Raw genomic sequence first — 27,540 nt, 5'->3', positions numbered from 1 at the left:
GACTCTTACCTAACATTTTATCTTGCTTTTAAACGGTTGCCACTACTCTTTGAAAAATGGCAATAGAACAAAGTGATTCCCTGGCCCATTTTTTGCCTGTGTTCTAATTAGGGTCCTAAATGCTGCTGCTCTTCTGTGTTATGTGGTGAAATGGGAACTCACTCCTTTCAGAAGGCTTTTGTTATTGTTGTCCATTTTATTAGACATGTTGTAGTAAACTCTTTTCCATAAAGCAGTGCAGTTGCATAACCAGTTTCATCAGTAGTTTGATCTTAGATCTGAGTGTCAAGCCACTGTTGCTAAAATCATTGTTTTACCTCACACACTTACCTTTGTCTGACTGCTCCGTAGTCAATATATGAGATGCCATTTACTATCACCACACCTAAGTTTGCAGAAGTTTTATCATGGGATACAAAACTCTGTGCTTTGGATTCGCTTGTATTCTATTTGCTTATTATATTTATTCACCTCTTCCAAATAATATTGAAGAACCCTGGAAAGTGAGAGTCCTCAATGCTATCATAAAAATGACTTCACTTGTGGTAATATACTTTTTAAAGGGGAATTGGGATGCCATGTTATAAGTACATTTGAAACTTCTTTTATTTCAAAGTGTTTGAAAAAGATTTCAATTTTCTTTTCTTGCTTTGTTGTTGCTTGCTTGCTTGTTTGATTCGTTAGTTTGGATTAGTTTGGTTTTTCACATTATGGTTTCTCTGTATCGCTCTGACTGTCAGGGAATTCATTCAGTAGACTAAGCTGGCTTCCCAAGTTTTGAGATCAAAGACATGTGCTACCAACACCTGGCTTTCTTTATGATATGTAAATCAGATAATCCTGATTTTTTATTCACTAACATTCTTAACTAATGTTCTACAAGCAGTGGGTGGCAGACAATGTTTCTATAATACTAAATGTAGTTACCATATATCAAACATCAGAATAAAATAAATCATATTGTCTGATAGGAATTTTGGGGAGTTGCTAAGCTTGGAAATGTCTCATGTTTTCACCAATACCTAGGGTCATAAAGTCTTTGAAAACTCATGGGTTATGTCCATTAAGTTTAGAATTTTGATGTGTTTAATTATTTGTTGGTCTAGTGATTTAGTTTTTAAGGCACTTCTCAAGATTTCTCTTCACAGAAACTTTGTATATTCTTTGAGTGACTGAGACCTCCAAATAAACTTGTATATGGATACATTTGTCAATATTAACTACGTAAACAGTCTTCATGATGATAATGCTGTCACCATTATAAGTTAATACACCTAATATATTTACAATCGGATGAAATGTATTTTAAGAACAAGGCATTTATCTTATTTTCTCAGATCTCTTTTCTACAATTTTGTGGATGTTAGTTGACTGTCCTGTCTGGGTTTCCAATAGTTTGTTGTGAGATCCCATCTGTAAAAGCTATAAAATCTGTTGGAAAACTGCTCTATGTACTTCTAAGCAGAATAGATTTACGTTTAAGCTGGAAGTGCATTGACATGTCTCAAAGGCCCACGGTGCTTCAAAAGCCACTTCTTGAGCTCTACTGCTATTATTATCTTTCTTGAACCCTAAGATGCCGGAATTTGGACTTTAAAATGGAAGTGATATAATTTGAGCACAGAGAATACACTAAGAAACCATTAGCCAAAATACACTTTTTTCTGAAATCCATACAGACATAGAGATATTAGGAAGCTTAGGCAGATGAGAGGAGAATACTATGGATAACAAAGACACAAATGAGTTTGGCAGATGATAAAAATGGAACCTAAAAACTGCAGAAGGGCTGTCAGCAATCCCATCTAGAAATCTAACACATCTTATTCTCAAACTCCAACATTTGCTGGGTCATCCTGGAACCAATTTCTTTCAGTACTAATTAATGTTTCACTTTCTTTGTTGGACAGTAGAGGAGGTAGTTGTACCAGTACCTTTCAGTAGAGAAACTGCTACATCTTCTCTGAGTCTTTCATAAATATCTCGACTTCAAAGACTGACACTTATCTCTTCATTGATATGTATGAATTCTGAAGACATACAATTGCTGTATTTTAGTTTAATTTCTCATATATCAAATATGAATAATGACACATGTGAATGCATAAGTGATTTTGCATATATATGCAAATATATGAAGAAATTATAAGTTATGTAAATATTCTGCATAAAAATTGACAAACTTCTACTTGAAGTTCAATTGATAAATATTCTTTTTTTTTTTTTTTTTTTTTTTTTTTTGCGAGTCAGGGTTTCTCTGTGTAGCCTTGGCTGTCCTGGACTCTCTTTGTAGACCAGGCTGGCCTCGAACTCACAGCGATCCGCCTGCCTCTGCCTCCCGAGTGCTGGGATTAAAGGCGTGCGCCACCACGCCCAGCTTATTCTTATTATTATCTCACAATTATATAAGCTCATATCATTTCCAAAAGGAGTAAAATTTGAAACATATTTCATGAAATAAAACTTTAAAGATATGATAAAATAGTGCAGAAAATATAGTACTCAATGGTAATGCAGTCAAATGACATACAGTAGAACATACATGAAAGCATATAAATTTAAATCCAGTTATACCCTAAACAGCCTATTTAATTTCATGTGTTTCTCTTTTTCTCAAGGTTAAAATGAATAAATACATTGTAGCATTTGTATTAAGAGAATAGGAAAGTATATGTTACCAAACATCATTCAATAATTTGTAGATAAGATCATTTCCAGTCACGGTAGTCATAGACTCAATAATGTCTAGAATCCTAGCCAATAAAATATGGAGGGAGCCAACATTAATTCTATGATTGGAGCTAAGAAAAATATGGAAATAAATACAATAATGACATTTATTTGATTGAGAATATCTTTATAACTAATTGTATTAATGAAAATATTATTTATACTTAAACATTGCAGCACATGTAGTAAAATCTTAAAAGCTGACATCCATGTATAAGAGAATCCATACAATATTTAAATTACCTCACTCAGGATGATTTTTTCCTAGCTCCATCAATTTCATTGACTAATTTTCCAATTCATAAGTATATTCATCTCTGGTGAACATCTAGATTGGTTTCCAATTTCAGGCTATTATAAAGAAAGAAGTCATGAAAATGATTGAGCAAGTGTCTGTATAACCGATTGTAGTGTCTGTCAGGTATATGACCAAGAGTGGCATAGCACTATCTTAGGGGAGATAGTTTTCTAGCTTCCTTAGGAACCACTATGCTAAGTTCCATAGTGGTTGTTCATGTTTGCACTCTCATGATCAGTTCATAAGTGTTCTTCTTTCCCCACATCCTTAACAGAATAAGTTGTCATTTGTTTTATTGACATTAGCCATTCTGACTAGCAGAAGATGAACTATCAATGTTGTTTTGATTTGCATTTCCTTGATGAGTAAACATAAGAACATTTCCCTAAGTGTTTCTTCTCAGCTATTTGTTGCATCTTTTGAGAACTCTGCTTTTAGTTCTATACCCCATTTTAAGTGGGTTGTTTTCTTGAAGTCCAGATTGTTTAGTTCTTTATATTTTTTATCAGTCTTATGTTGAACATACATTTGGTAAACATCTTTTCCTATTCTGTAGCCTACTGTTCTGTCCAAATGATATTATCCTTTGCTATACAGAATGCTTTCAGTTTCATTTGGTCTTATTTATTGTTTTCCTTAGTACCTGGAAAATACTGTCTCATTCAGAATGTCTCTTATGACCTCAAAGAGGTCAAGGCTATTCACCACTTTCTCTTCTATCAGATTCAAGGTAACTGATGTTATGTGATGTTCTTTGATCCATAGCAAGGTGAGTTTTGTACAGGATGAAAAAATATGGATCTATTTGCATTCTTCCACATGCAGTAAGCCATTTTGAACACCACAATTTGTTGAAGATGTTATCTTTTTTTTTCAGTTTGCATTTCTGTCTTCTTTGTCAAAAGTCACATGTCTGGAGCTATATGGATTTCTGCCTGGGTCTTCAACTTGATTCCATTGATCTCTGTTTCTGTTTTGGGGCCAGTACCATGCTGGTTTATTACTAAAGCTGTGTGGTGCAGATTGAGATTAACAGTGGTGATACAGGCACTAGTTCTTTTATTATTTAGAGTTTTAGCTATCATGACGATTTTGGATTTTCATATCATTCTAATACCGTCAGTGACTACAACTGGCAGGGACAAAGGTAGATGATTTATTGGGTCCTTCCCATCCTTCAGTATGATCTTTCCATTCTTACCCTCAGCATCCGTTTACAGATGCCCCTCCTGTCATCTCAAATCCATTCACTGGCGACTTCAACTCTTGGTTCATACCTAGGGTCCCCCATCCCTTTCATCCTTGCCTCTTCAGATGACTTTGTCTTAATATAATCTATTTGTAGAATCCCCTTCTGCTACCATACTGAAAATTCCCTGGGAACCTGGCCTTGTGATGTGGATAAGATCCCCTTGGCTTTTTCCTGAAGCCCATCTCATCTTTTTCTCCTAGCCCACATTTACTCATCTTTATAACCTACCAACATGCAGAAACACTCTCTACCAGACAGCCCACAGACACCACACTTTCCTAAGATTCAGAGGGAGCAACAGAAATCAAAGAATGAAACACCTACTTAACAAGACAACACCAGATATCTACATCTATCAGTCACCCCCAAAGATCCTAACCCCAGATGTCTAGACATAGCACAAAACCACAAACATTAACAGCCAAGGCAAAATGCCTCCACTAGAACCCAGTAACCCCACTACAGTAAGACCTGAGGAACGCAATAAACATTACCACAATACAAGGACTTAAAAAACAGTGCCCATGAAGATGTTCAAGGACCTTTAATGAATATGAATAAGTCCCTTAGTGAAGTCTATGAAAAAACAATGAAATGAAATCATAGAAACAGTTCAAGACATGAAAGTAGAAATAAAATTACTAAAGAAAACACAAACTAGAGACAAAAAGCAAGCGTACATGCTTTCAATGTGAATAATTCTCAGTAACTTCCACAATACTATTAAATGTTATGACAGTATTTATAAAGTAAAATGCTCAACACATTTTGAAATCACTTGTGTGTATATATTTATATAATGAATATGTATAATGTATTAGATTTGTATATTAAAAATACTGTATGCCAAAGAGAAAGAAAGAAAGAAAGAAAACCCAAACTGAGATAAAACTGCAAAAACAAAACAACAACAAAGATATTTAAGTGCATTGGTGGATAATAATTAATAATAAAAATAATTCATTTCTTGATGTGATTTGGGGTGATAGTTCATTTCCAAATTTGTGGGGGTTTTTTTGTTTGTTTGTTTGTTTGTTGAAGGCATAAAATACACTTTCCAACTAGGTTAAAATAAAGATAATCAGAATTAGCTTTGACTTCTTAACTAAAATATGTCTTACACTTTGAGCAACTGCTCCATCAAGTACTTGAATGGAGAGACCTAAGACATTGACGATAAGCAGAAACATGCGTATCTACTAAGCATATAAAGACAGTACGTAGCTACAGCATTTTTACTTGAAAGACACAAAAATATAAGTGATTTGGGAACTAGAGATGAATGGCTGTTTTACAATTTTTTTCTTTTTATTTATGTTTCTCTCATACCCAACATCCTATGCTGACTTCAGCCTCCCCTCCCTTCATTCTGTCCAGTCTCCCTGCCCACCTCCTCCCAAAATTCCACTGCTCCTCTATTTAGAAAAGAGCCTGCATCCCAGGGCTATCATCAACCAATAATGATGCCGTAAGAATAGATACAAACCCTTATATCAAAGTTGGAGGCACCACCTAGGAAGAGAAAATGGGCCCCAAAGCTGGCAAGAATCAGAGGCACCCCACCTCCCACTGTAAGGACTCCCACAAAAACCTCAAGATAAAACAAGCACAAGCATGGAAGACCTAGTGCAGACCCAGGTAGACTCCATGATTGCAGCTCACAGGCTCTGTGAGGTCCTACGAGCCCTGCTGAATTGATTCTGTGGAGCATATTCTCCTGGCATCCTCCTCCAGCCCTCTAGCTCCCACTACTAACCTCTGCCTACCATGAGGTTTCCTGGGCTTCACCTACTGTTTAGCTGTGGGTCTTTGTTTCCTTTAGGAATCATTTTAATGACTTTGGGGGGGGTCAGTCATGTTTGGTTCTCCCCCAGGTCTCTGAGCCATGCAGCTTCCAATTCATGACAGAATTGGACATTGGCTTTCTCCCATGGTTTTGGCCTAAAGTTAGACCAGTCATTGGTTGACCACTGCTATAATCTCTGAGCCACAACTGTCCTAGCATATCTTTCATGCAGGACAGGTTGTGGTTGAAGGTTTGTGGCTGGCTTGTATCCTAGTCTCACCACTGAAAATTTGCTTGGTTATGGAAGATGGCAGCTTTAGGCTCAGTGTCCTCCATTACAAGAAGTCCTCACTAGCCTCACGCATCAGATTTCTAAATTGCCCACCGAATGCCCCCCTATTTCAGTCATCTCTACCCATTACTATCTCCTTCCATTGCCCTATATCCCACCTGCTTCCTCCTGTTTCTGTCCCCACCAGCCTTGAGTCCACAGCAAAATCTATTCTATTTCCCTTTCCTTGGGAGACCCATATGTCTCCCCCTAAAGCCCTTCTTGTTACTTAAGCACACTAGACCTGTAGGTTATAGCATAACTGTTTTTTAATTAACAGCTAATGTTCATTTATAAGTGAGTAAAGATAGTTTGTCTTTCTGGGTTTGGGTTGCCTTGCTCAGGATGATGTCCTATCCATTTGACTGAAGTTTTTCTATTGTAATTTTTCTTAAAAATTGAGTGATACTCCCCTGTTTAAATGTAGCACATTTTTTATCCATTCTTCCATTGGGGGATATTTAGGTTATTTCTAGTTCCTAGCTTTTTAAATAAATTCTTGAGATAGGATGGAGCATCTTTGGGTATATCCCAAAGAGTGGGATTTCTGGGTATTGAGGTTTACTGATTCTCAATTTTTGGAGGACCCATCATATTAATTCCCATTGTGGATGTACAAGTTTCTGCTCCCACCAGCAATGTGGCGGTGTTTCCCCTTGCTTTATATCCTCACTAGCATGAGCTGTCACTCATGTTCTTCACTTTAGCCATTCTGACAGATATAAGACGGAATCTCAAAGTCATTTTGATTTCCATTCCCCTGATGCCTAAGGATGTTGAACATTTTTATGTGTTTTTCAGCCACTTGAGGTTCCTCTACTGAGATTCTCTGTTTAGATACATACCCCCATTTTTTAATCGGATTATTTGGTTTGTTGATATCTAGTTTCTTGAGCTCTTTATATATTTTGGATGTTAACTCTCTATTTGATGGGAAGTTGGTAAAAATACTTTGCTATTCTGAGCTGATGTTTTGTCCTTTTAATGGAATCCTTTGTCTTATAGAACCTTTTCAGATTCATGGGGTCCCACTTATCAATTGTTGATCTTAGAGCCTGTGCTATTGATGTTCTGTTTCAGACATTGCCTCCTATAATGTGTTTTCTTCCATCAGGTCAAATATGTCTGATTTTTTGTTGAGATCTTTGATACACTTGGACTGGAGTTTTGTGCAGGGTGATTAATATGGCTCTATTTGCATTCTTTCTTTTACCTGCAGATATCCAGGTACACCAGCACTATCTGGGAAATGTGCTGTCTTTTTTCCAGTTTGTATTCCTGACTTCTTTGTCAATGATCAGGTGTCTATAGGTGTGTGAATTTATGCCTTGGTCTTTGATTTGATCCCACTAATCAACATGTCTGTGTTTATCCCAATACCATTTGGGTTTTTTGATTACTATAGTTCAGTAGTACAGCTTGAAATCAGGAATAGTGATACCCCAGAATACTTTTTATTGTTCAAGATTGTTTTAGCTATCCTGGGTTTTTGTTTCTCTTATGAAATTGACTATTTTCCTCCCAAAGCTCTGTAAAGAATTGTGTTGGTATTTTATGATTTCATTGAATCTGTAGACTACTTTTGGGAGCATGGCCACTTTTATCATGTTAATTCTACCAAGCCATGAGCATGGGTCATTTTCTTGTCTTCTGTTATTTTATATTGTTTGTGGCTATTGTGGAGGGTGTTGTTTCCCTGATTCTTTCTCAGTCTATTTGTCATCTGTATATAGGAGGGCTACTGATTTTTTAATTAATTTTTTTATTCAGCCACTTTACTGAAGATGTTTATCAGCCACAGAAGTTCTCTGCTAGACTACATTTCAGGGCTGCTTATGTGTACTATCATACCATCTGCAATAATAATTTTCTTATTTCTTCCTTCCCAATTGATCTTGATCTTCTCCAGTTGTCTGATTGCTCTATTTAGAACTTCAAGTACTATACTGAATAGATATCAAGAGAGTGGACAGCCTTGTCTTGTTTCAGATTTTAGTGGAATTTCTATGAGTTTCTCTCTCCATTTAGTTTGTTGTTGACTACGTGGTGGCTGTAAATTCCCTTTATTATGCTTGGATATGTTGCTTGTATCCTCAGTACTTCTAAGAATTTATCATGAGAGGATGTTCTTTTTGTCTTTCTTTTTTTTTTTTTTTTTTCATATAATGAGATGCATGTGGCCTTTTTCTTTTCAGTTTGGTCATTTGGTGGATTACATTGTCTGGTTTTCTTATGTTGAACCATCCCTGCATCTCTGGGATACAGTTTATTTGATTATGGTGAATGGATGATCGTTTTTATGTCATCTTGAATTCCACTTTCAAGTATATTGCTGAGTATTTTCCATCTATGTTCATAAGGAAAATTGGTCTGTAATTTCCTTTCTTTGTTGAATCTTTGTGTGGTTTGGGTATCAGGGTGATAGTGGCCTCATAAAATAAATTTAGAAATGTTCCTTCAGTTTCTATTTTGTGAAATAATTTGAACTCTTCAAAATCTGGTTGAATTCTGTGAAAAACCATCTTGCCCTGGGCTTTTTTCCTAATAGATGTTTTTATACATATGCATGTTTCTATATGTGCATATTTTTTAAGTTGAGAGCTTTATATTGTTGCAAAAAAACTCTTGAATGTGACAAAAACAGCAGTTCTGATACCATCAACAGCACCTGTCATTCTGCAAGCAATTCTTTATACAACTATCAGTTTGATCTCCTATTTACCATATTTTTATAGAATTTAGCCTTTTTTACCTTTGTTTCTTTGATCTATAAGGTTATGGATAATTTTAGAAAATAGTGTTTGTTTCTCAGTTTCTTTTCTAACTCAGTTATCACCTAAATATTGTGCTTCACAGCACAATCCTGAGCAATATTAACTTAATCTTAAGCCTCTAGGCAAATCTGGCTTCCTCCCAGCATGCATCCCAAAGATACTTGCACTTTGTAGCTTTCCCTGTTGCAGCTCCTCTCCAAATGTCACTTGGACCCCTCCATGACTGAATCCCCTACTTCCTCCTCTAACTCCTCCTACAGTGATTAGCATTAATTGGCTTTATTGGCATATCAGGGGACAAACTGGAGAGCAATGTTTATACAACATTGAGACAACAGATTCTCAGAACAAGGATTGCAACCGGATGGCCAAGGGTACAGAAATCAGTGTTTTAATTACACAATAACACCTATACCTATAAAGTATCAGCTACAAAGAAGATGATATGTATCACAGACCAAGAAAAATGGGATTTCACCATGTTTTTCCAGTTACTATCAATGTAACAATGGTCAGCCGTATAAGTTTCTGGCTTTATGATCTTATTATCATGAGACAAACACAATAATATATGCTCTGGAGTATCCTAGCACATAACAAAATGCAATGATATAACTGAAATTGGTCAGTAAAGTCTTAGATAACTTATCAGAAGTACTAAGGAAAGCCTGACATCAATGGTATAAACAAAAATGTGGCTTTTAACGCCTTCAAGTGATTGTAAGGAAAAGAAAATAATCTGTTGGATCTATTATTCATAGAGTAACTGCATGACTTTTTAGAGCATTTAATCTAATCTGGAAACAATGGAGACAACATAGTGGGTAAAACACTTACTGTGCAAGCATGAGGATGTACATTCAGGTCTCCAGACCTCAGAGACAGCCGACTATGGTAGCGTTCATTTCCTGCAGTGGGAGGAGAGGTGAACACAGATATAAAAGTAACTTTTACTCCGCTATCTCAGTTGTTGTCTGTTAGGCTTACTGCCTCTTTCTGCTGACCTAGGCCTCGTCCTGGAAGCTTCTAGCATCAATACTGTCTAACTTGGGCCAAGAATGTTTTCAGCCTTTTAGACTTAACTGCTAAATAAGCTCACTTTTTCTTGTTCTTTCTGGGCTGTGCACTGGCTGGTTCAACTCAGCTGTTCTGGCTCAAACTCCTCTCCCAGCTGACTGCTTTAATCTGGCTTCTCTCTCAGCCTGGAATTCCTCTACTTGGTCTCAAACTAACTCAGAACTTTGCTCTAATCTTCTGGGTTCTTCTCATTTTCTGGTTGGTTATGTCTTCACCTGAGTTCTCTCTTTGCATCCCAGCTCTCTATTACTGTCCTGAAAAAAAAAACTGCCTCCTCTCTCTGAAAAACTGCTGGTAAGTAGCTTCTCTTTCCATTCATTTCTTGTGAGAGTCGATTGTATCCTTTTCTGTCAAATACTCTAATTCCTCATTTTTTTCTGCCACTCAGTTAGATATTACTTTCAAACATGGGTGCTGCCTTCTACAAACTAACTGTACCTTCCTCTTGGATTAGTGATGTGTACCACCACACCTGGACCTAAGCATTTGCTTACCTGATACTTGCTCTATATACCAGGCAGGCCTTGAGCTCAGATCTGTTTGCCTCTGTCTCCTGGATTAGAGGCATATTTTTATTCCAACCTGATCACACAGACTTAGATCTTTGGATATGATCTCTTGTCAGAACAGCCATGTTCTGAATTAATATCCTTCTATAGACAGGAGAATCATTGGAAGCTCCTGTGTCAGGTAGATTGACATAGTCAGCTGAGGTAATTGACGAGGTCAAATGATGAACACCAACACCACAGTTTAGATCTGATTTCCGCAGGCACCCATGGTTAACATGTTCACATACACACACAGTTAATTTTATAACACTAAATTGAATGAATAAGAAAAATATAAAATATTAGAACATGCATAGAAAGCCACATTTCAGATAGTTTTGCTTTAGACGACAGTTAAGAGTAAATTATACCTATGTAAAATAAATTGAAATTTTTGATGGCATTAAGTGAAATTACCTATTATTTCTAAAGTACCTATTTAAGATTTTTTTCAATTACTTATTTATTTATAGTTCATGGTTTTCCTGTTGTATTAGTTCTTTGGGAATTTGGTAAGATCATGTTTGACCATATTTACCACTCTTGAGAACACTTAGCCATCCAAATTTCTTTGTATGTTTTCTTTTTTCCCCACCCATAATGTCCAATCTGCATTGCCTGAATACTCTTGCATATCTGGCTATCAACTGGAAAGAGGGTGATGTCCCAGCAGCTATAACCCTTAAAGAAAAATGACTATTCCTCTCTGACCAGCGAAAAATTGCCAATAGCTCCTTGGCCAAGGATAGGACACCATGTTCACCTCCCTCTTCCAAGATGAAAGTTAGCCTGGCTTGAGTTTGCATGGGTTTGTGCATGCCGTCCTGATTATTGGTTTTATACATTCAGTTGCCATGCTATATCTAGAGGACACTGTTAATTTATTCAATACCTCTCGTTTATGTATTTTTTTCAGTCCCCTCTTCTGAAATGATCTCTGAGCTTTGGCAAGAGAGAAGGCAGTATAGATATTCCATTTAAGAGCTGAGAATTCACTAGTCTCTTATTCTCCTCGCCTTGGTTCATTTTACACCTCTGCATTAATCGCAATCTACTACAAATAGAAGCTTCTCTGCTGAGAATTGAGAGATGCATTAATCTATGGCTATAACAATAAGTCATTAGGAGTCAGTTTAATACCATGTACACTTAATAGAGCGGCAGAAGTAGTTTCTTTCCTATGGTCTGTGCCTGCCCACAGTCTTTTGGCCCAACAATGGTGTTAGGTATAATTTTCATCTTTTGTAATGGGACTTAAATCCAACAGTCCAATAAGAATGTGGCTGTTTATCATATAATGATCATATTGTTATTGCAATAGTGGACAAGTCTTTCCAATTCAGTGACTATTGTTTTTCATGGTGTTCACAGGTGGACAAGATTGATGATGATTATTTTTAATCCTCTGGTGGTATTGTTATGCCCAAATTTTGAGAGACTCCTTGAACAGAGCACCCAAGAGCCAAGTCCAAATGCAATCACAAGGAAGTCTTTATTGCAGGTTTGAGCCTGGGCCACACCTCCAATGCACAGACACAGCAGTTGCAAGGAAATGGCCCCGAGTCTCAATTGAGAGGAGTTTTTATATGCTTTAGACAAAGAAATGGGTTTTGCAGTATATGATTGGGTGTCATTTGGACAGAAAAACTGCAATCAGGGAGTTATAAGCCTTGGCGTTTTGTGGTTGGGTAATGTGTGTAGGGACAAGTTGACCTATAGAAAAGTTTGGGTGAAGCAGTCATGGGGGGACATTAGGAACTTTGGCCTGGCTTCTCCTAATTGGTTGTTGCTATGTGCCAGACCATCTGCTGGTCAGCTTGACCAGCAAAGTATATTTGGACTTTCCCAAGGTAAGCTGATTATGTTGCTAGGGGAATTTTTCTGTTTAGAATACTTTGTGGTTTTTCCTAGAATCTGGGTTCAGCCCTTGGTCAGGTTTAACACAAAATGGAGTTTCTTTTTCAAAATGGAGTTTGTCTGGTCCTTACATTATCATAGCAACTTCCAGCCCTATTCCGCAAGTAGGGACAGAGTTTCCAGATCAGTATCAGATTAATATCTTTTTTTCTCCTTTATTAATTTATTCTTGTTACATCTCAATGGTTATCCCATCCCTTGTATCCTCCCATTCTTCCCTCCCTCCCATTTTCCCCTTATTCCCCTCCCCTATGACTGTTCCTGAGGGGGATTACCTCCCCCTGTATATGTTCATAGGGTATCAAGTCTCTTCTTGATTTTATGCATTTACCTGATGAATTTTCTTCTTTCACTCTTTCCTAAACTTACTCTAGCCCATTTCCAAAACCCGTTTCCCTCCTACTTTCATGTCTGCATGCTTTGTATGATCCAATGAGTTTAATTAGAGTTTCTTGGTAAGAATTTGAAGAAGATTATTTACTAGGAAGGACAAATAATTAACAGATTTAAAAAAATATATACCTTCTTCCTCAATAAGCAATAATTACCAATATTTCCTCAGGTAGTAATGGAATTTTCTTTACTAATCCAAGATCATATAAATGGTTCATAAACTTAATCTTGTGGTAATCTAGTTCAGATGAATACATTGAGATTTTCATGCTACCAAGATACAGTTAGGAAATAAAATCATTCCTCCAGATTATTATCACATTCTTTATTTTTTAATCATTGTATATGAATGTATATTTGTTGTTATTAAAAGGAAAATGTTTAATGTTTTATTATTTTGTCTTGCATTTACAGGCTACATTATCTGAAAACATAGGTTTTATGAAATATGAGAAAGTATTTTCAGCTTTATCAGAATTTTCCTTTACAAAAGCAGTTTCCGACGAAAACATAACAGTGATTGACACAAACTTTAGTGACATTCCAGTCCGTCTGTATTTCCTAAAGAAAAAGTCTGAAAAACAGAGACCAGCTGTAATTTTCATTCATGGTGGTATCTTCGTCTTTGGAAGTGTCAGTAAGTGCATTTCTGATATGTGTGTTTTTCATATATTTATATTCAAATAAGTGCTATGGATTTACAGAGCATTTGTCAATATAATGTTGACTTGGGTAATATATACTTCTTAACAGAGATACACAGGAATATATGGATCATGGCTCACACATATTTCTTCATTCACAGGTTAATAAATAAAACAATCATATGGAAATAAGACTACTTATTTACAAAAACTTTGCTAATTAATAAACATATAGATAGCCTGGACTTGGATGTATAAACATTTAATTTTTAATAAAATCAAGTAATAGCATTCTTTCATTTGTAGTTCCTTACAAAAGTTAACTGTGAATGAAATAGAGTTAAAATAAACATGAAAGAAATAGGTTTGAAAAAAATTCACTAAGCTTTTAATATTTAACAATGTCAAGAATCCTTTTAGTTATAAATTTTATAGATGTATACATATATGTATTCACCTAAAACACATAAATTTCCATTTATCATGTCAGACATAAAAATACTAACAAATGAACTAGAGAAAATGTAAAAATTTTAAATAAAAAATAATAAATTTGTAGAACTTGCAATGTTTGGTGAGATATATGCAACTAATACAGAAAAGTAATATGAAATATACTTACAGGTTTATTTAAAATGCATGACTTTATGTAAATATCTAAGCCTTTAGCAAAGGAAAAGCTCATTTGCTTAAATTACACTAAAAATATATCCTGTATCAAGTAAGTTGATGTACCTATACTTAAATTTTCCTTTAAAAAATAACTATGGTCAGTATATTATTTTGTGAAAATTATAACACTGGCTATAATGTTATTATCAACTTAATTCCAGATTTCCCGACTCTTCTACCAATGGTTTTGAGGAATATGGTGGTAATGAGTTATAAGCATTCTTTTTCTTCCCCCAGAACTCTGTCAGAGTGTTGCCCTACATGACAGCAAAAGTGAGGATTACAAGGTTTCCGTTTCCTTCTTTTCAGAGCTCCCAGCCCATGACGCCCTGAACAGACGGACAGCAAAGAAGCTTGATGCTGTTGTTGTGGGAATAGAGTAAGAGGGTGATAACACTTCTTACCACAGCGCTTGTGCTCACAATATAACTTGGCGTTTTCTGAGCCTGTCACCCAGCCATCAAATACCCATATCCTGTGGGGGGTTTGCTTATATTATTTTTTCCCTAGAATTTTCATATCAATGTGTTATCAATGGCATTATTATTTGCGGGAATTTCTGACATTATAGGTACAAGTGTAAGGCCAGAGGAAGAACCATCTTTGTTATCACAGGAGTGTGTTATCTAGGAGTGTGAACTCCAGGTTTCACACATAGCTGCCTATCTACCAGTAACATAACTAGAAAGGACACACATTATTTTTTGGTATGTTGAGTTTTATTTGACCTCGTTATAAAACAGTGGAAGGTTAGTTTGGTTCCTGGTTCTAGGTTTTTTTTTTTTTTTTTAGGTAAAAATGTTGAGAAAACTTGACTATATTAAGACATTATCTAAATAATACCTTGTTATCACATGATTTTTACCAACCTTTCCAACAACATACAAAATATGAGGAAGTTCTTAATACTTAATGAACTAGTGTGTTCTCTGTGATACTGAAGTTCTCATCAAAAAAGATGAAACATTGGTGAACATCTTGCCAATTCCATATTGAGTAGTGTAGAAATTGACTTTATAGACTTATAGACCTCAGGTGAAATCACTGTAAGGAATTTCATAGTTGATAGCATATTAGGGGCTGGTAGAACACACTAGGGAGATCAGTTCTGTCTTGTTCACAATTACTTATTAATGGAACCAGAAAAAAAAATACTTATTTTGAGAAATCTCTAAATTATAAAAGTATGAATGTGTGCCTTCCCTGCAATACTTGTAGCTACATTTGATACATTATTGTTTTAAATAAGGTTATTAAGTGGTATGAAGTACCATACACTGCTTAAGCATTCTACATAATTTTAGGTACTTACTGTTCTTATCTAGAAGAGTAATAATAGTTTTATGTCATTTTGCTAGTTTCAAATACTTAAGAAACAGAATAAAATACAAATATATATGCAAAGACTACCTAATATAAGCATTGAATAATTCTCCAATTCTAACAGATATTAAGATGATACAATTTAAAAACATGAGCTAAATTGAGGCATGCTTCAAAGATAGAACACACACAGCAAAAGATGAAAAGATACAGTAGTACTTAGTCTTATGAAACAATTCAAAATTTTAAGTATATCCTTTGGTATCCTGAAAATGTTCACACTTCATAATGACTATGTTGATCTAAATTCTGATGTTCAATTTATGATGTGAAATGCTACAGTTTCTAGAATATAGACCTACATACATTTATAATGAAAGCCACCTGTCAGTAATTTACTCTCATATTTTCTGCATGTAAAATCTCTGGGTAATCATATCAATGGTGCTGAATTTCATTTGAGTCACCAAGTGCACTGAAGGTCACTGAAGCTACAGACTTCACAGTCACATTCTGTCTCACTCCATCTTTTAAAAAAAAAAAAGAAGTTACCAGTGAGCTCAGGGTTAGTTGGTGGGACTTACCACTGAAAGTAGGGCCATATATCAGTGTATCTGTTGGTGAGAGGGAAATATTTACTTCCATAATTTTAACATGGGCTTTGTCATGGTTCTCCTTGATTTACCTCTTAAGCTACAGACTTGCTCCTCAGAATTTATTCCCAGCTGCACTTGAAGATTGTATTTTTGCGGTCAAGTTCTTTCTCCAGGATAAAGTTCTTGCAAAATACAGAGTTGATCCTGCTCGCATCTGCATTGCGGGAGACAGTTCTGGGGCTTCGTTGGTAGCATTAGTGACTCAAACGGTACGTTGTATGTGTTATATATGTTTTAATCCTAACACAAAAGAAGCTGTGTTTTAGGTGCATTTGTATTACTTTTATACTGTATCTGTGAACTTTAAAATAAACATGTAAGATTAACCATTTTGCATAATATTACTTTAGATGTGGCTTTATTTTCTAATGCTAAGGAAGGCTTCTTAAAAATACTTATTTTTACATATAGGAGTGCTCTATCTGCATGTATCCCTGCATGCCAGACGGAGCATGAGATCATACTCTGCATAGTTGTGAGCCACCATGTGGTTGCTGGGAATTGAACTCAGGACCCTTGGAAGAGCAGTCAGTGCTCTGCTTTCACAATCCTACTTTCTTTTTTAAGGGTGGGGAACAGGCTCTGGGCATGAACCTAGAGCCACTTGCTTCACCACAGGACTATGCCACTTTCTCTTTTAAACTTACTGTTTCAGCACAGGCATTGGATAAGATTCCTGCAAGTGCTGTGCAGTTTGTGTAGACCTTGCACTTGTGAGTCTCCTGCCCGCAAAACCTCAAGATCCAGGTAGTAAAAAACGGTCATGCTGATCCTGGCTCGCCCTGCCGATGTTAGGGAGAACTGCGTCATTATCTACGAACTACCCTAACTCGTTACAATAAGGGATTTGGATTCTGATTTTATTGATTTTCTATAGATAAAATAGAAAAATATCAAAATTTTTGTATCACTACAAGTGATGAGTATATTCGCTTCTTTTTTTCCTCTGAGGCTAAATATCTGACAAGAAGCAGTTAAAGGGAAGAGAGGATTATAGGAGTTCCTGGTGAATCGTTCGGTGCATCATGGCAAGAAAGGCCTGGTAGTGGGAGTCGCTTGTGGCTGTAGGTGTAGGAGTGTAAGGCTGTTCCTATCCCTCAAGCCTAGAATTCAGACAGAGATGAGTGCTGGTACTCAGCTTCATTTCTGAACAATCCTCTTTTGTTCTCCTGAAGGCCTCAACACATAAGGTGGTTTACCTCCATGTTAAGGGTCAATTCCCCTCACTTTATTCTCCCTGAAATACTCTCATGGACATGCCCACAGATGCACTCCAGTGTGGGGCTCTCACATGATTCTGAATCTAGGCCAGATGGTACTGATGAGTAATGACGGCAACGTGGTAAACATGTGGACTGTCATACATAACACTGGGTAACAGATCACGCTTGCATAGAGGAATTCCTACTGTAATAAAATTAAGACGTCTCATATTAGAATTCTTGCTGAGCCTAGCTAAATAATCACTGTCTAGTAGGCAATATTTTGAAAAGCAAAACATGATTCATATTCTCCCAAATGCTTTTGTAGAACAAAATGAACGTCTTTTATTTTTATCCTATACACTGGCTTGCTCTTACAAAGTGGATGCAGTCTCAATGTTCTCATTTATTGAATTTTACTGGATATTCCTATTTATATTTAAATTTTAATCCAATCAATAATATAAGTTTCCTTCTTCAAAACTAGTTGATTCGTTAGAAGACAAGTATCCCTTTGATTATCCAATCATAAAATCCTAATGAAATGCCATCTCATATAAGCCCAGAAAATGCTTAAATATGTTTTATTGAAATACTTTAATTCCTGTTTGGTGAGGTAACTGGTACATGAGCAGGCTCTGAGAATAATATAACTTTCTTTTAAAGAAACTTCTAAAGCAAGTCATAGTTTTTTGCTAGAATCCAGCTCCAGTACACAGGGTAAACCAAGGCAGGTCATAGGATTGGAGAAGACCAGGTGATTGGCTGGTGTTTCTCTCTATACTTTAAGTCTTTTCTTTTCTCTATGTTTATTAAGTTTACATCATGGTCATGGCTCCATCCCTTCTCTTCTTACCCCACCCTCTCCCTTACCCTCAACCTCCCCATCCTCCCTCCCCAATTCCTCAGAAAAGAAGGGCCCCAACTTCCTATGATCCCCACCTTATCAGGTCATACCAGGACTGAGCATGTCCTCTTCCCTTGTAGCCTGGCTAGCAGTCCTGCCAGAGGGAAGTGATCAAAAAGCTAGTGAGTCCATATCAGAGACAGGCCCAGTGCCCATTACAGAGGACCTGAAGCCTGAGATGCAGGAGCCTAGGGCGTGGTCCTTGGTTGGTGCTTCAGTATCAACAAGGCCATCTGCGCCCTCCTTAGATGCTTCCCTTGGTCGTAACTCTTAATCTTTCAAGCTGGTAGCCTTGCTATTTGGGGCCCGCTAAAAAGAACCACCAAAGAAAAAGAGAAATATCAGGGGATCAAACCCTAGACTCTTAGATTAAGAGTCCAAAGCCCTATCTATTGAGCTATCCAAACCTTCCAATTTTTCCCTGGCCAAAACAACTCTCTAGCTAAAACTTTTTGATTTTTGTTTTTAATAGTTGAGTAGTATTCCATAGTGTATATGTACCACAGCTTCTTCATCCACTCTTCTACTGAGAGACACTTAGGCTGTTTCCATGTTCTGGATATTATGAATAAGGCTGCTATGAACATGGTTGAGCAAAGTTTCTTGTTGTATGCTGGAGCATCTTCTGTGTATATTCCAAGGAATGGAATAGCTGGGTCTTGAGGCAGCCCTATTCCCAGTTTTCTGAGATAGCACCAGATAGATTTCCAAAGTGGCTGTACTAGTTTGCATTCCCACCAGCAATGAAGGAGTGTTCCTCTCTCTCCACATCCTCACCAGCATGTGCTGTCACTTGAATTTTTGATCTTAGCCATTCTGATGGGTATAAGATGGAATCTCAGAGTTGTTTTGATTTGCATTTCCCTGATGACTAAGGGAGTTGAGCATTTCTTTAAGTGTTTCTCGGCCATATGATATTCCTCTGTTGAGAATTCTCTGTTTAGTTCCAAGCCCCATTTCTCAATTGGGTTATTTGGTTTGGTGGTGTTTAATTTCTTGAGTTCTTTATATATTTTTGATATTAGACCTTTGTTTTTCTTATTTCAAATGTACATTATATGTTCAAAGCAAGAACTTTCTTTCTTTTTTTTTTAAGCAGGAGTTTTCATGTCAAGATTTTCCTAAGAAATAGGTGTGTGTCTTCTTATGTAGATAACCATTATTCTTTGTTTCTATATTCATATGGCCTTTCTTATCATGGTATACACCTGGGCCTTATCCTTGCACTAAACCTAGTATTTCCTTGATTATTAATTTTCAATCTTGTTTTGCTTCTCGGTGTAATTTACATGGAGGTTCTCAGAGGTCCTTGCAGTTTTTACTATACTACAGGATGGCTTTTAAATTACTTAGGTCAAAAAATCTATAAAATCATCATCAGGGATTATGAAATCATCAATTCATTTAAACAGCACTATGTCATGAAGGTGCATCTTCAAAATAATCCACAAGAAATCTGCCCAACAGCGTGAAACAATAGGCAGTGAGGGTCTCTGCCATTCCAGACATCTGGTGCAGGCATGGAAAGGCAGTATAGCAACAATAAACATCAAGAGGCAAAATTCCTGGGGCTTTGCTTAAACCTGGGACACACCCATTGGTCAGCCTTGCAAAAATGACTCGGCTGCCACCTGGAAGATCACTTGCTTGCTTTGACTAATCCATCATGCAATTGGTCCCAGCTGTTTTTCAAGTAAAAAAAAAATCTAGATGAAGTAGAGTACAAAAGATGTGTGTTCTTGTGTTTTAAAGAAATAGGACAGGCCTGATGAGGTGGCTGAGAAGGTTAAGGCACCTGCTGCTAAGCTGGAAGACCTGAGTTCAATTTTAAGAACCCACAGAGGACGAAAATTAACCGAATCCTAAAGCTTGTCTTCTTTAGGCAGTGACGGCACAACACATTGTTCTCTTATGAATCATCAGGAAAAAAAAAACCAACACTATTCTAAACTTTGTAGTTAAAAACTAACATAAAGAGTTAGGGATTAAAATAGGTCACTTCAGTAGGGAGCCCCACTGTGATGTCTTCTTATGAATCCCGAAGTTCCCAAGATTCCGCCAAGTCATTTAGAAAGATGAAAGGATGGTAAATGGGTTAGTCAGTTAAAGATTAATGAATAAATAGGCACATTTGTGATGACTCAGAAAGTGTCAGGAGTAAATGAATTAAGAAAAAAAACTAGAAAGATAAATAAAGAAAGACAACCTTCTACTTAACTGAATAAGCTTTCAGGCATAACATATCCAGTCTTTTAACATAAGATGGAAAATGATCCATGTAATTGAGGTAAATTACTCTATGTGCTTAAAAAGTGATTCATTTGATTAGGAGTTAACATGTGCAAACACAAGTGTGCATGGTTACAGTGAAATTAATTATGGTGATATTAAATACATGAAATAGTTGTTGCCAGATTGATAACCCTGTGGTTCTGGCTAGTATAGAGTAAGTAACTTGATTAATCCTTCAGTTAATTTTTAGAAATTAAATTTAGCATATGACTTGAAATAAGGGAAGTAAGAACACTGCATGCTAAATAAGCAAGCATCACATGCAAGGCTTAGGGATATTAGGATTGAAACGTTTGTGGGTGGAAAGTTGGCGCACTGAGTAAAGAAGCTGGCTACCAAGACCAACAGTGTGAGTTCTAGCATTGGAACGTGTTGGAGACAGAGCACAACTCCTGCAAGGTGTCCTCTGACCTCTTAGTTTAACACTGAAAACTTAGAGGGAAAGACAGAATTTCCACCGGGAAATTTTTCTAGGTTTCGAAAATGGGCATTGGATGAAAAGTGCATCTAGTGGCTCACGATAGCACATGACTAGGAAAATCTGAAGCCACATGCACACCTGCACATTCTCATCCCCCCCACCCCCGCCTCTCTCTGTCTCTGTGTCTCTCTGTGTCTCTGTGTGTGTGTGTCTCTCTCTGTCTCTCTGTCTCTCTCTCTGTCTCTGTCTCTCTGTCTCTCTCTCTCTCTCTCTCTCTCTCTCTCTCTCTCTCTCTCTCTCTGTGTAGGTTATAAAATTAACACATCAGCAAAGAACATTATGGGAATATTAGAGAATTTAGGACATGTACAGAAGAGTAAAATAAGAAACCACTACATAGATTTACTTCAGGCTTATTCTCTGTTGTTCCTGGATGCTAGGGCCAACACTGCTCCGACTGCCACCGTGGCTTCCTACTCCACCCTATGCACCATTTTACCAGTCACACAGGGAACCATCAGCAACTTTTGTTTTACTTTTATTCCAACTGCCATTACATTTTTTTTTTTGGTGTGGCTACTGAAATTCTGTAAGAATGCCTGGGAGGAAAGTCTAGAAATAAGTCAAGCAATTTAACTCACCATATTTCTTATGGGCCTCTATACAAGATCATAATTTTTCTAGTTGAGAAGAGAAGATTCAGCCTTACCGCTGCACAGTTTTTCCTTCCAAGGTTCTTGTATCAGGATAATTGGACAGAAGGTCTCAAAGTTTGTACAGTGTTAAAGGCATCCTTTGGTTTGGTAGGGTGACACCCTTCCCACAAAGTTTCAGGGTAGTATCACAAAAGACTGTCAGATGCAAGAAACAGAGATGTGTTTCTTTCTGTGATTCAAGGTTCCAATGCTTTGGGCCAGGTTAGACCCTGTGATGCCCTGACTTGCCAAGGTTAAGGTTTCCATTGCTGTTCCTCAAGTTTTCAGTGTCCTAGGTAAATTTAGACACTGACAATTCCTGTTCTCTTCAGTGAACCTTTAACTGATCACCTATGTCTCTATAGGGAATTTAGCATAGGACATTGTGAAACTAAGTTGTGTACTAATTAAATTAAATTATTGTACTAGCATCAAGTTTTGGAGTTTATAATAGAAGATTTTAATTTTAATTGATATTTGTGATGGCTTTTAATAAAGTTTATAACTGAGAACTTAAAGGTAAAGACAGTATTCCCACCATGAAATTTTACTAGCTTCAGCAAAGCAGGCATTGGAATAAGAAGGAATCCAGTGTCCCAGGACAGGACAGGATTAGTGAAATTTGAAGCCTAGACAGTCTCTCCCATGAACAGTGTATAATGGTATTTATTCCGGTTTATTTTGATTTAAGGAATGTGGATTTTTCAACTACATAGGGAACTATAGTTCTCTCCTTTTTCTACCTTAAATGTGATAGATTTCGTTTAATGTGTGTGTGTATACACGTGCTTATGTGAATATACACATTATAAGTTTGTCCACTTGAATGTTCATGTGTATGCTTATGCATGTAGAAAGCAGAGGTATACAGTGAATCTCTTCTTCTATATTTCTCTACCTTAATTTTGAAACTGGGTCTCCTACTGGTCCTAAGACCACTGGGTCAGCTAGATTTTCTATCCAGTTAACTTCAGGAATCCCCCAGAGTCCACCCTACCCACACAGTACTGAGGTAATAGGTATATGCTGTTAGGCCCAGCTTTCTTTGTTTGTGCCATCTGTACTCAGGACATCAAGTTTGTATCAACAACTATTTTACTGACTGAGCTATCTCCACAGTCTTTAAATGTACTAATTTCTCATTCATTTTCTTTTATATTTCAATATAAAATTAAAAGGTTAAACTACCTTATAACCTTGGTGCTCTTCAAGTACAAGCATGTGTATGCTAAGTCACTTGGAGCAGCACTCCTAGTACACATGAAAGAGTTATCCCATGACTGTGCCTCAGTTTGGAAACTATGTGCACTGCAGAATTTTTCTCTACTTGTCTGAGAGGCTTCACTTTAATGAGAAAATATCCATTCCAAAACCACTGAGAAGGAATAAGAAACCTGGAAATATTCCCCTAGGGATGCTTTTTCTGAACTTATAAGACCTCCCTTCTATTGTCCTGCAATTTGGAGTTGGTCAGATGATTAGCCTTTTGATAAACTAATGAAATATCATGGAATTCTTTTATTTTATGGAAGTTCTTTGCCTTTCTGAGGACATGGCCTTGAGAACTCTTTGCATAGTTTGGGATTTCCCAAAGAGTTGCAGCCAGTCCAATCACAAATACAGAAGTGCTGTAGGAGCTGGTGCTATACAGTACTCAGGCTCACAGGTGAAGTCTAGGTCCATTGCTGTGGAGTGGACAAGAAGAAGATAATGTGTCTATAGACTCAGGACTCCTCTTATTTCTGATAAGAAACAGGCTGCACCTGCAACATCCACATCCTTTTCTGGTCTTCTCATTTTCATAAGTTATTCTCTCTTTTGTCTAATTTCAGGATTTTCATGATCACACCAGTGGTTTAAATAATGACTTCTATAGAGTTTAAACATTAGGCCTTTACTGGGTTGGTCTCCCAGATACTGTCTAAACTTAACGTGACTATCCTATCACTGCGACCCTCCACGCAGGCAACTCTTTACCCTCATGCTCCCTTCTGTGTTCTCTGTGATTCTCTCTATTTATCTTGCTTCTGTTGTATCCCTCTCCCAGCCAGGAAGTTTCAAATGCAAACTTCTTGCCCCAGATATTAGGGCAAGCTGTCAACTCTTTATTACAACCAATCAGCAGTGAGACAACACCTGGACCATCTCTTAGATTGCCTCTAGGCACAGAGGGTTGTCTGACCTTCATGGTTGTGAGCATGTATGGGAGAACAAGCATTTGCAAATATAAAGCTGGTGATGGGCCCATGAAAATGAAAATACCAAGATCCTGCCAGCACTTACCTTCTTCTAGTACAGTATTCAACAATAGAAAATATGAAGACACACCTTCTGGAAGGACAGTGGCCCCAACAGTCTATCACCTCTATCATGTCATGTTACTTACATAAACGTTAAGTGTTTTTTTAACATGCCATAGTTCCAACTTAAGTTTACCCTATATGTGAGCATTGGGAGTTGTATTTCATTATATTTGTAGATTTTGTTTATTTTATTACTCAGGTCAAAAATTATTTTAGGAAAACTGGACATGGTAATAAATTCATATTATTAGAGCACTTGGAAGACTGAAACAGGGAAACACTGGGTTCTAGAACAACCTGAGATTCACAACCAAACTTTATTACAAACAACAAAAGCCTAAAAGAAACAAAAAATACATTATAGTTATTGTATTATCTTTTCTAGGATGCTTCTGATGATCTTGATCATATTCCTGTCTCATTGTCATATGTGAATAAATATGTGAGCAACAGAATTGCATTGTTTCTGCACAGATGAAAATGGAACATTATACTCATCTTTCTAACTTAATGAGTGCATTTATGAGAAAAATCACTAATAATGTTTCAGATTAATTTTAACTTAGGCTATTAAAATTAAGCTATCAATTCCTTTGTTTCAAATGTATTGACTCATTCATATTCATTTCTAGTTACAGAATGATCCAGAATTCAAAGGTAGAATTAAGGCACAAGCCTTGATATACCCTGGCCTACAGATGATTGACAGCTATCTGCCATCTCATCAAGATTATGAACATGGTCCAATCTTATTCAGAAATATGGCATTCAAGTTGGTATCCCTCTATGTGTCTGAAGACACAGCACTGGCCCAGGGTATACTGAGAAATGAGCACATGCCTGAAGGATCAAGACATCTGTTCAAGTTTGTTAACTGGAGTTATTTCCTTCCTGAGAAGTATAAAAAGAACCATGTTTACACTGAGCCCGTTCTTGGCAAACTAAATCCTTCCTATCCAGCACTTGTGGACAGCCGACTGTCCCCTATGCTAGCCAGTGACTCCCAGTTACAGAGTTTGCCACTGACCTACATCCTTACATGTGAACATGATCTCGTAAGAGATGATGGTCTCATTTACCTCTCACGGCTTAGAAATGTTGGAGTTCAAGTTACTCATGACCACATAGAGGATGGAATCCATGGAGCCATGTCATACACCACAGGTTCAGTGGTCTTACAATTAGGATTTAGAATAAGAGATAGGTATATTAATTGGTTAGTAGAAAATCTATAAATTGGTATATCTATATAGGTTATGATTTAGTTAGTAAAGTAATCTGAAAATTGTATTTTGAACTATTGTATGATGAATGGGCACAAAATAATGCAAGTTTGGGTTAAAACTACATTTCAATCTAAATAAAGATTACTGTATATGTTTGGGACAGTTACTTCTAAATTTTAGAAATATTGCTATAATGAGGATATTCATTTTATTATTTCCATCAATTATAATTTTTCAGGAAGGACATACTCTGAATATTAAAAATGGTAAGATGTGCAAAAATGTGATGAAACTGAAGGTTGTAACATGAATGGAACCATGAAGACCGGATAGGAGCACATCACTCTCTAGTACTCCAGAGACAAGAACAGGAAACAAATCCCTAAGAGTTTGAGGTCTGGGTAGCTAGTTCTAGTCCAGCTATTGGTATATAATGGCATGCTGTATTAAAAAGAAAAAATATTAAATATAGTAAAGAAAACAAGTCATAAATGAGAAGAAAGTGTAATAAGGTACAATTGTAATGACCTATATGTATGGACTGAGCATCACAGTGTACTTCTGCTACTGTTCCAGTCATGGCTGTCCATACACTTTTCACTCTGCTCTAGGTAAATTAAGAAGTTAGTTGTTTTTTTTATTTCATTCATTTTCACTGACCTTAGGACAAGTAGTAGAGGCTTTGTCTGACAAAGTTTCAAAGATCTCCTACTGTCCAACAAGTATTTAGACAACCAGAACTGCTGTTGAGGCTTTGCTTGACAAATTTCCCAAGGATCTCTGACTGATCACCACTGCCCCAAATGTTATCTATGCCCCAGGTGCAATTCTGTCTAAAAACTACTTTGAGATCTGCTTATTCTCCTAAAACTGCCATTCTCTCTATTTCTCACTTTGACTATGAGCCCTAAAGAAAACTACGCTGGAAATGTTTCCCATAGAGAACGTTGAAAGAAGGAATCTAGCCAAAGGCTTGAGACTATTGAGTGCAGCTAGACAGAGGCTGCTTGAAAGAAAGTTAGGACTTTGGCATAACAGTACATGATTAGATATTATTAGCTGTAGAAAAGTAAAACTTGTGTCTTTTGAATCTATTTGAAAGCAGTAGGAGGTAGGTTTGGGACATCAATCTATACAGAGGACCCCTTGGCAATTAGCCAAAACTTGGAAAGTATACCAGGTGGGTTAGGACTGGAAGTCAAGTTTTTTTCTTTGTTAAGGACATTTGGTATTGCTCTCTGTTGCAATAACAATCACATAAACACAATGGCTTTAGCCTGAGGGAAATCTATGATTCCACTTTCCTGAGTATTGTTTAATAAATATTAATCAGCTCATGCTCAACATTGCTTGAAAATTGATTGATTTTTGCTTTATGCCTTATTGTAGGTTACAGAGAACTGTTTGCATTTCTTTGTTAGATTGTTTTATTGCTCTGTTGATTTTTAAAGGCTATACTGATTGTAAATGTTTTGAAAATCATAATATAATCTGTAATGAATAAAACTGAATTTCACTTTAAATAAAATACTGGGGTTGGCCCAAAGAGACAGGAAAACCAGAAGAAAAATAAAGTTCTCTTGGATTGGAAGGCTTTTCCATTTGGACCGCATTTATGCCTGGGCCAAAATTTTTCTCTCTTCCATTTCTCAACCTCTCCTCAACAACTATTCCCTCCCTCTGACCAGTTGTTCAACCAACAGTTGGTTTCCTTAACCAGCTATTCTCTGCCTGCTCAATTCTCCATAATACAAGACCATCAAGGCCTTCTTTTCTCTCTGTGGAGCTGGTCTGAGGGAATTTGGTGCCCAAAATGGGGCAGACGGTAGGGTAATCATCATTTATTATTACTTTTTGGTGTTTTGAGCTAGGCTCCCATGCACTGGGTGCTGCAGGCTCATTTAACAAAAAGACTGTCAGATCAAGAGTGGGTAATCATGGGTCATATATTAAATCTAAGGAATGTAGCATGTATATTCAGATTCTTAAGAAAACTTTAAAAACAAAGGGTATGGCAGTTCATTCTGATGTTCGGGATAAATTCATAATATTTATTCAAACATGAGCCCATGACTTCCAAAATGATGTAC

At 36.8% G+C, this 27,540-nt stretch overlaps 1 protein-coding gene across 4 annotated transcripts; it reads left to right on the top strand.

The window, feature by feature from the left end:
- Window positions 1-363: 363 nt before the first annotated feature.
- LOC311590015 (arylacetamide deacetylase-like 2) lies at window positions 364-27,045 on the top strand. 4 transcript variants are annotated; one of them, XM_084768781.1, is made up of 6 exons: window positions 364-545; window positions 3,669-3,758; window positions 13,524-13,746; window positions 14,735-14,804; window positions 16,442-16,613; window positions 24,863-27,045. In XM_084768781.1, exons 1-6 carry the CDS (start codon window positions 408-410, stop codon window positions 25,457-25,459), a joined length of 1,290 nt encoding a protein of 429 aa, XP_084624907.1. In that variant the 5' UTR covers window positions 364-407; the 3' UTR covers window positions 25,460-27,045. The 4 variants fall into 4 exon arrangements, with proteins under 4 accessions (XP_084624907.1, XP_084624906.1, XP_084624909.1 ...); XM_084768780.1 differs by having other exon boundaries at window positions 24,857-27,045; XM_084768783.1 differs by lacking the exon at window positions 3,669-3,758 and having other exon boundaries at window positions 364-503; window positions 24,857-27,045.
- The last annotated feature ends 495 nt before the right edge of the window (window positions 27,046-27,540 follow it).

Source organism: Acomys minous (genome assembly GCF_964271855.1).
Source record: "Acomys minous genome assembly, chromosome: 19".
NCBI classification, from domain to species: Eukaryota; Metazoa; Chordata; class Mammalia; order Rodentia; family Muridae; genus Acomys; species Acomys minous.
This window is presented reverse-complemented; position numbering and strand designations above follow the sequence as displayed.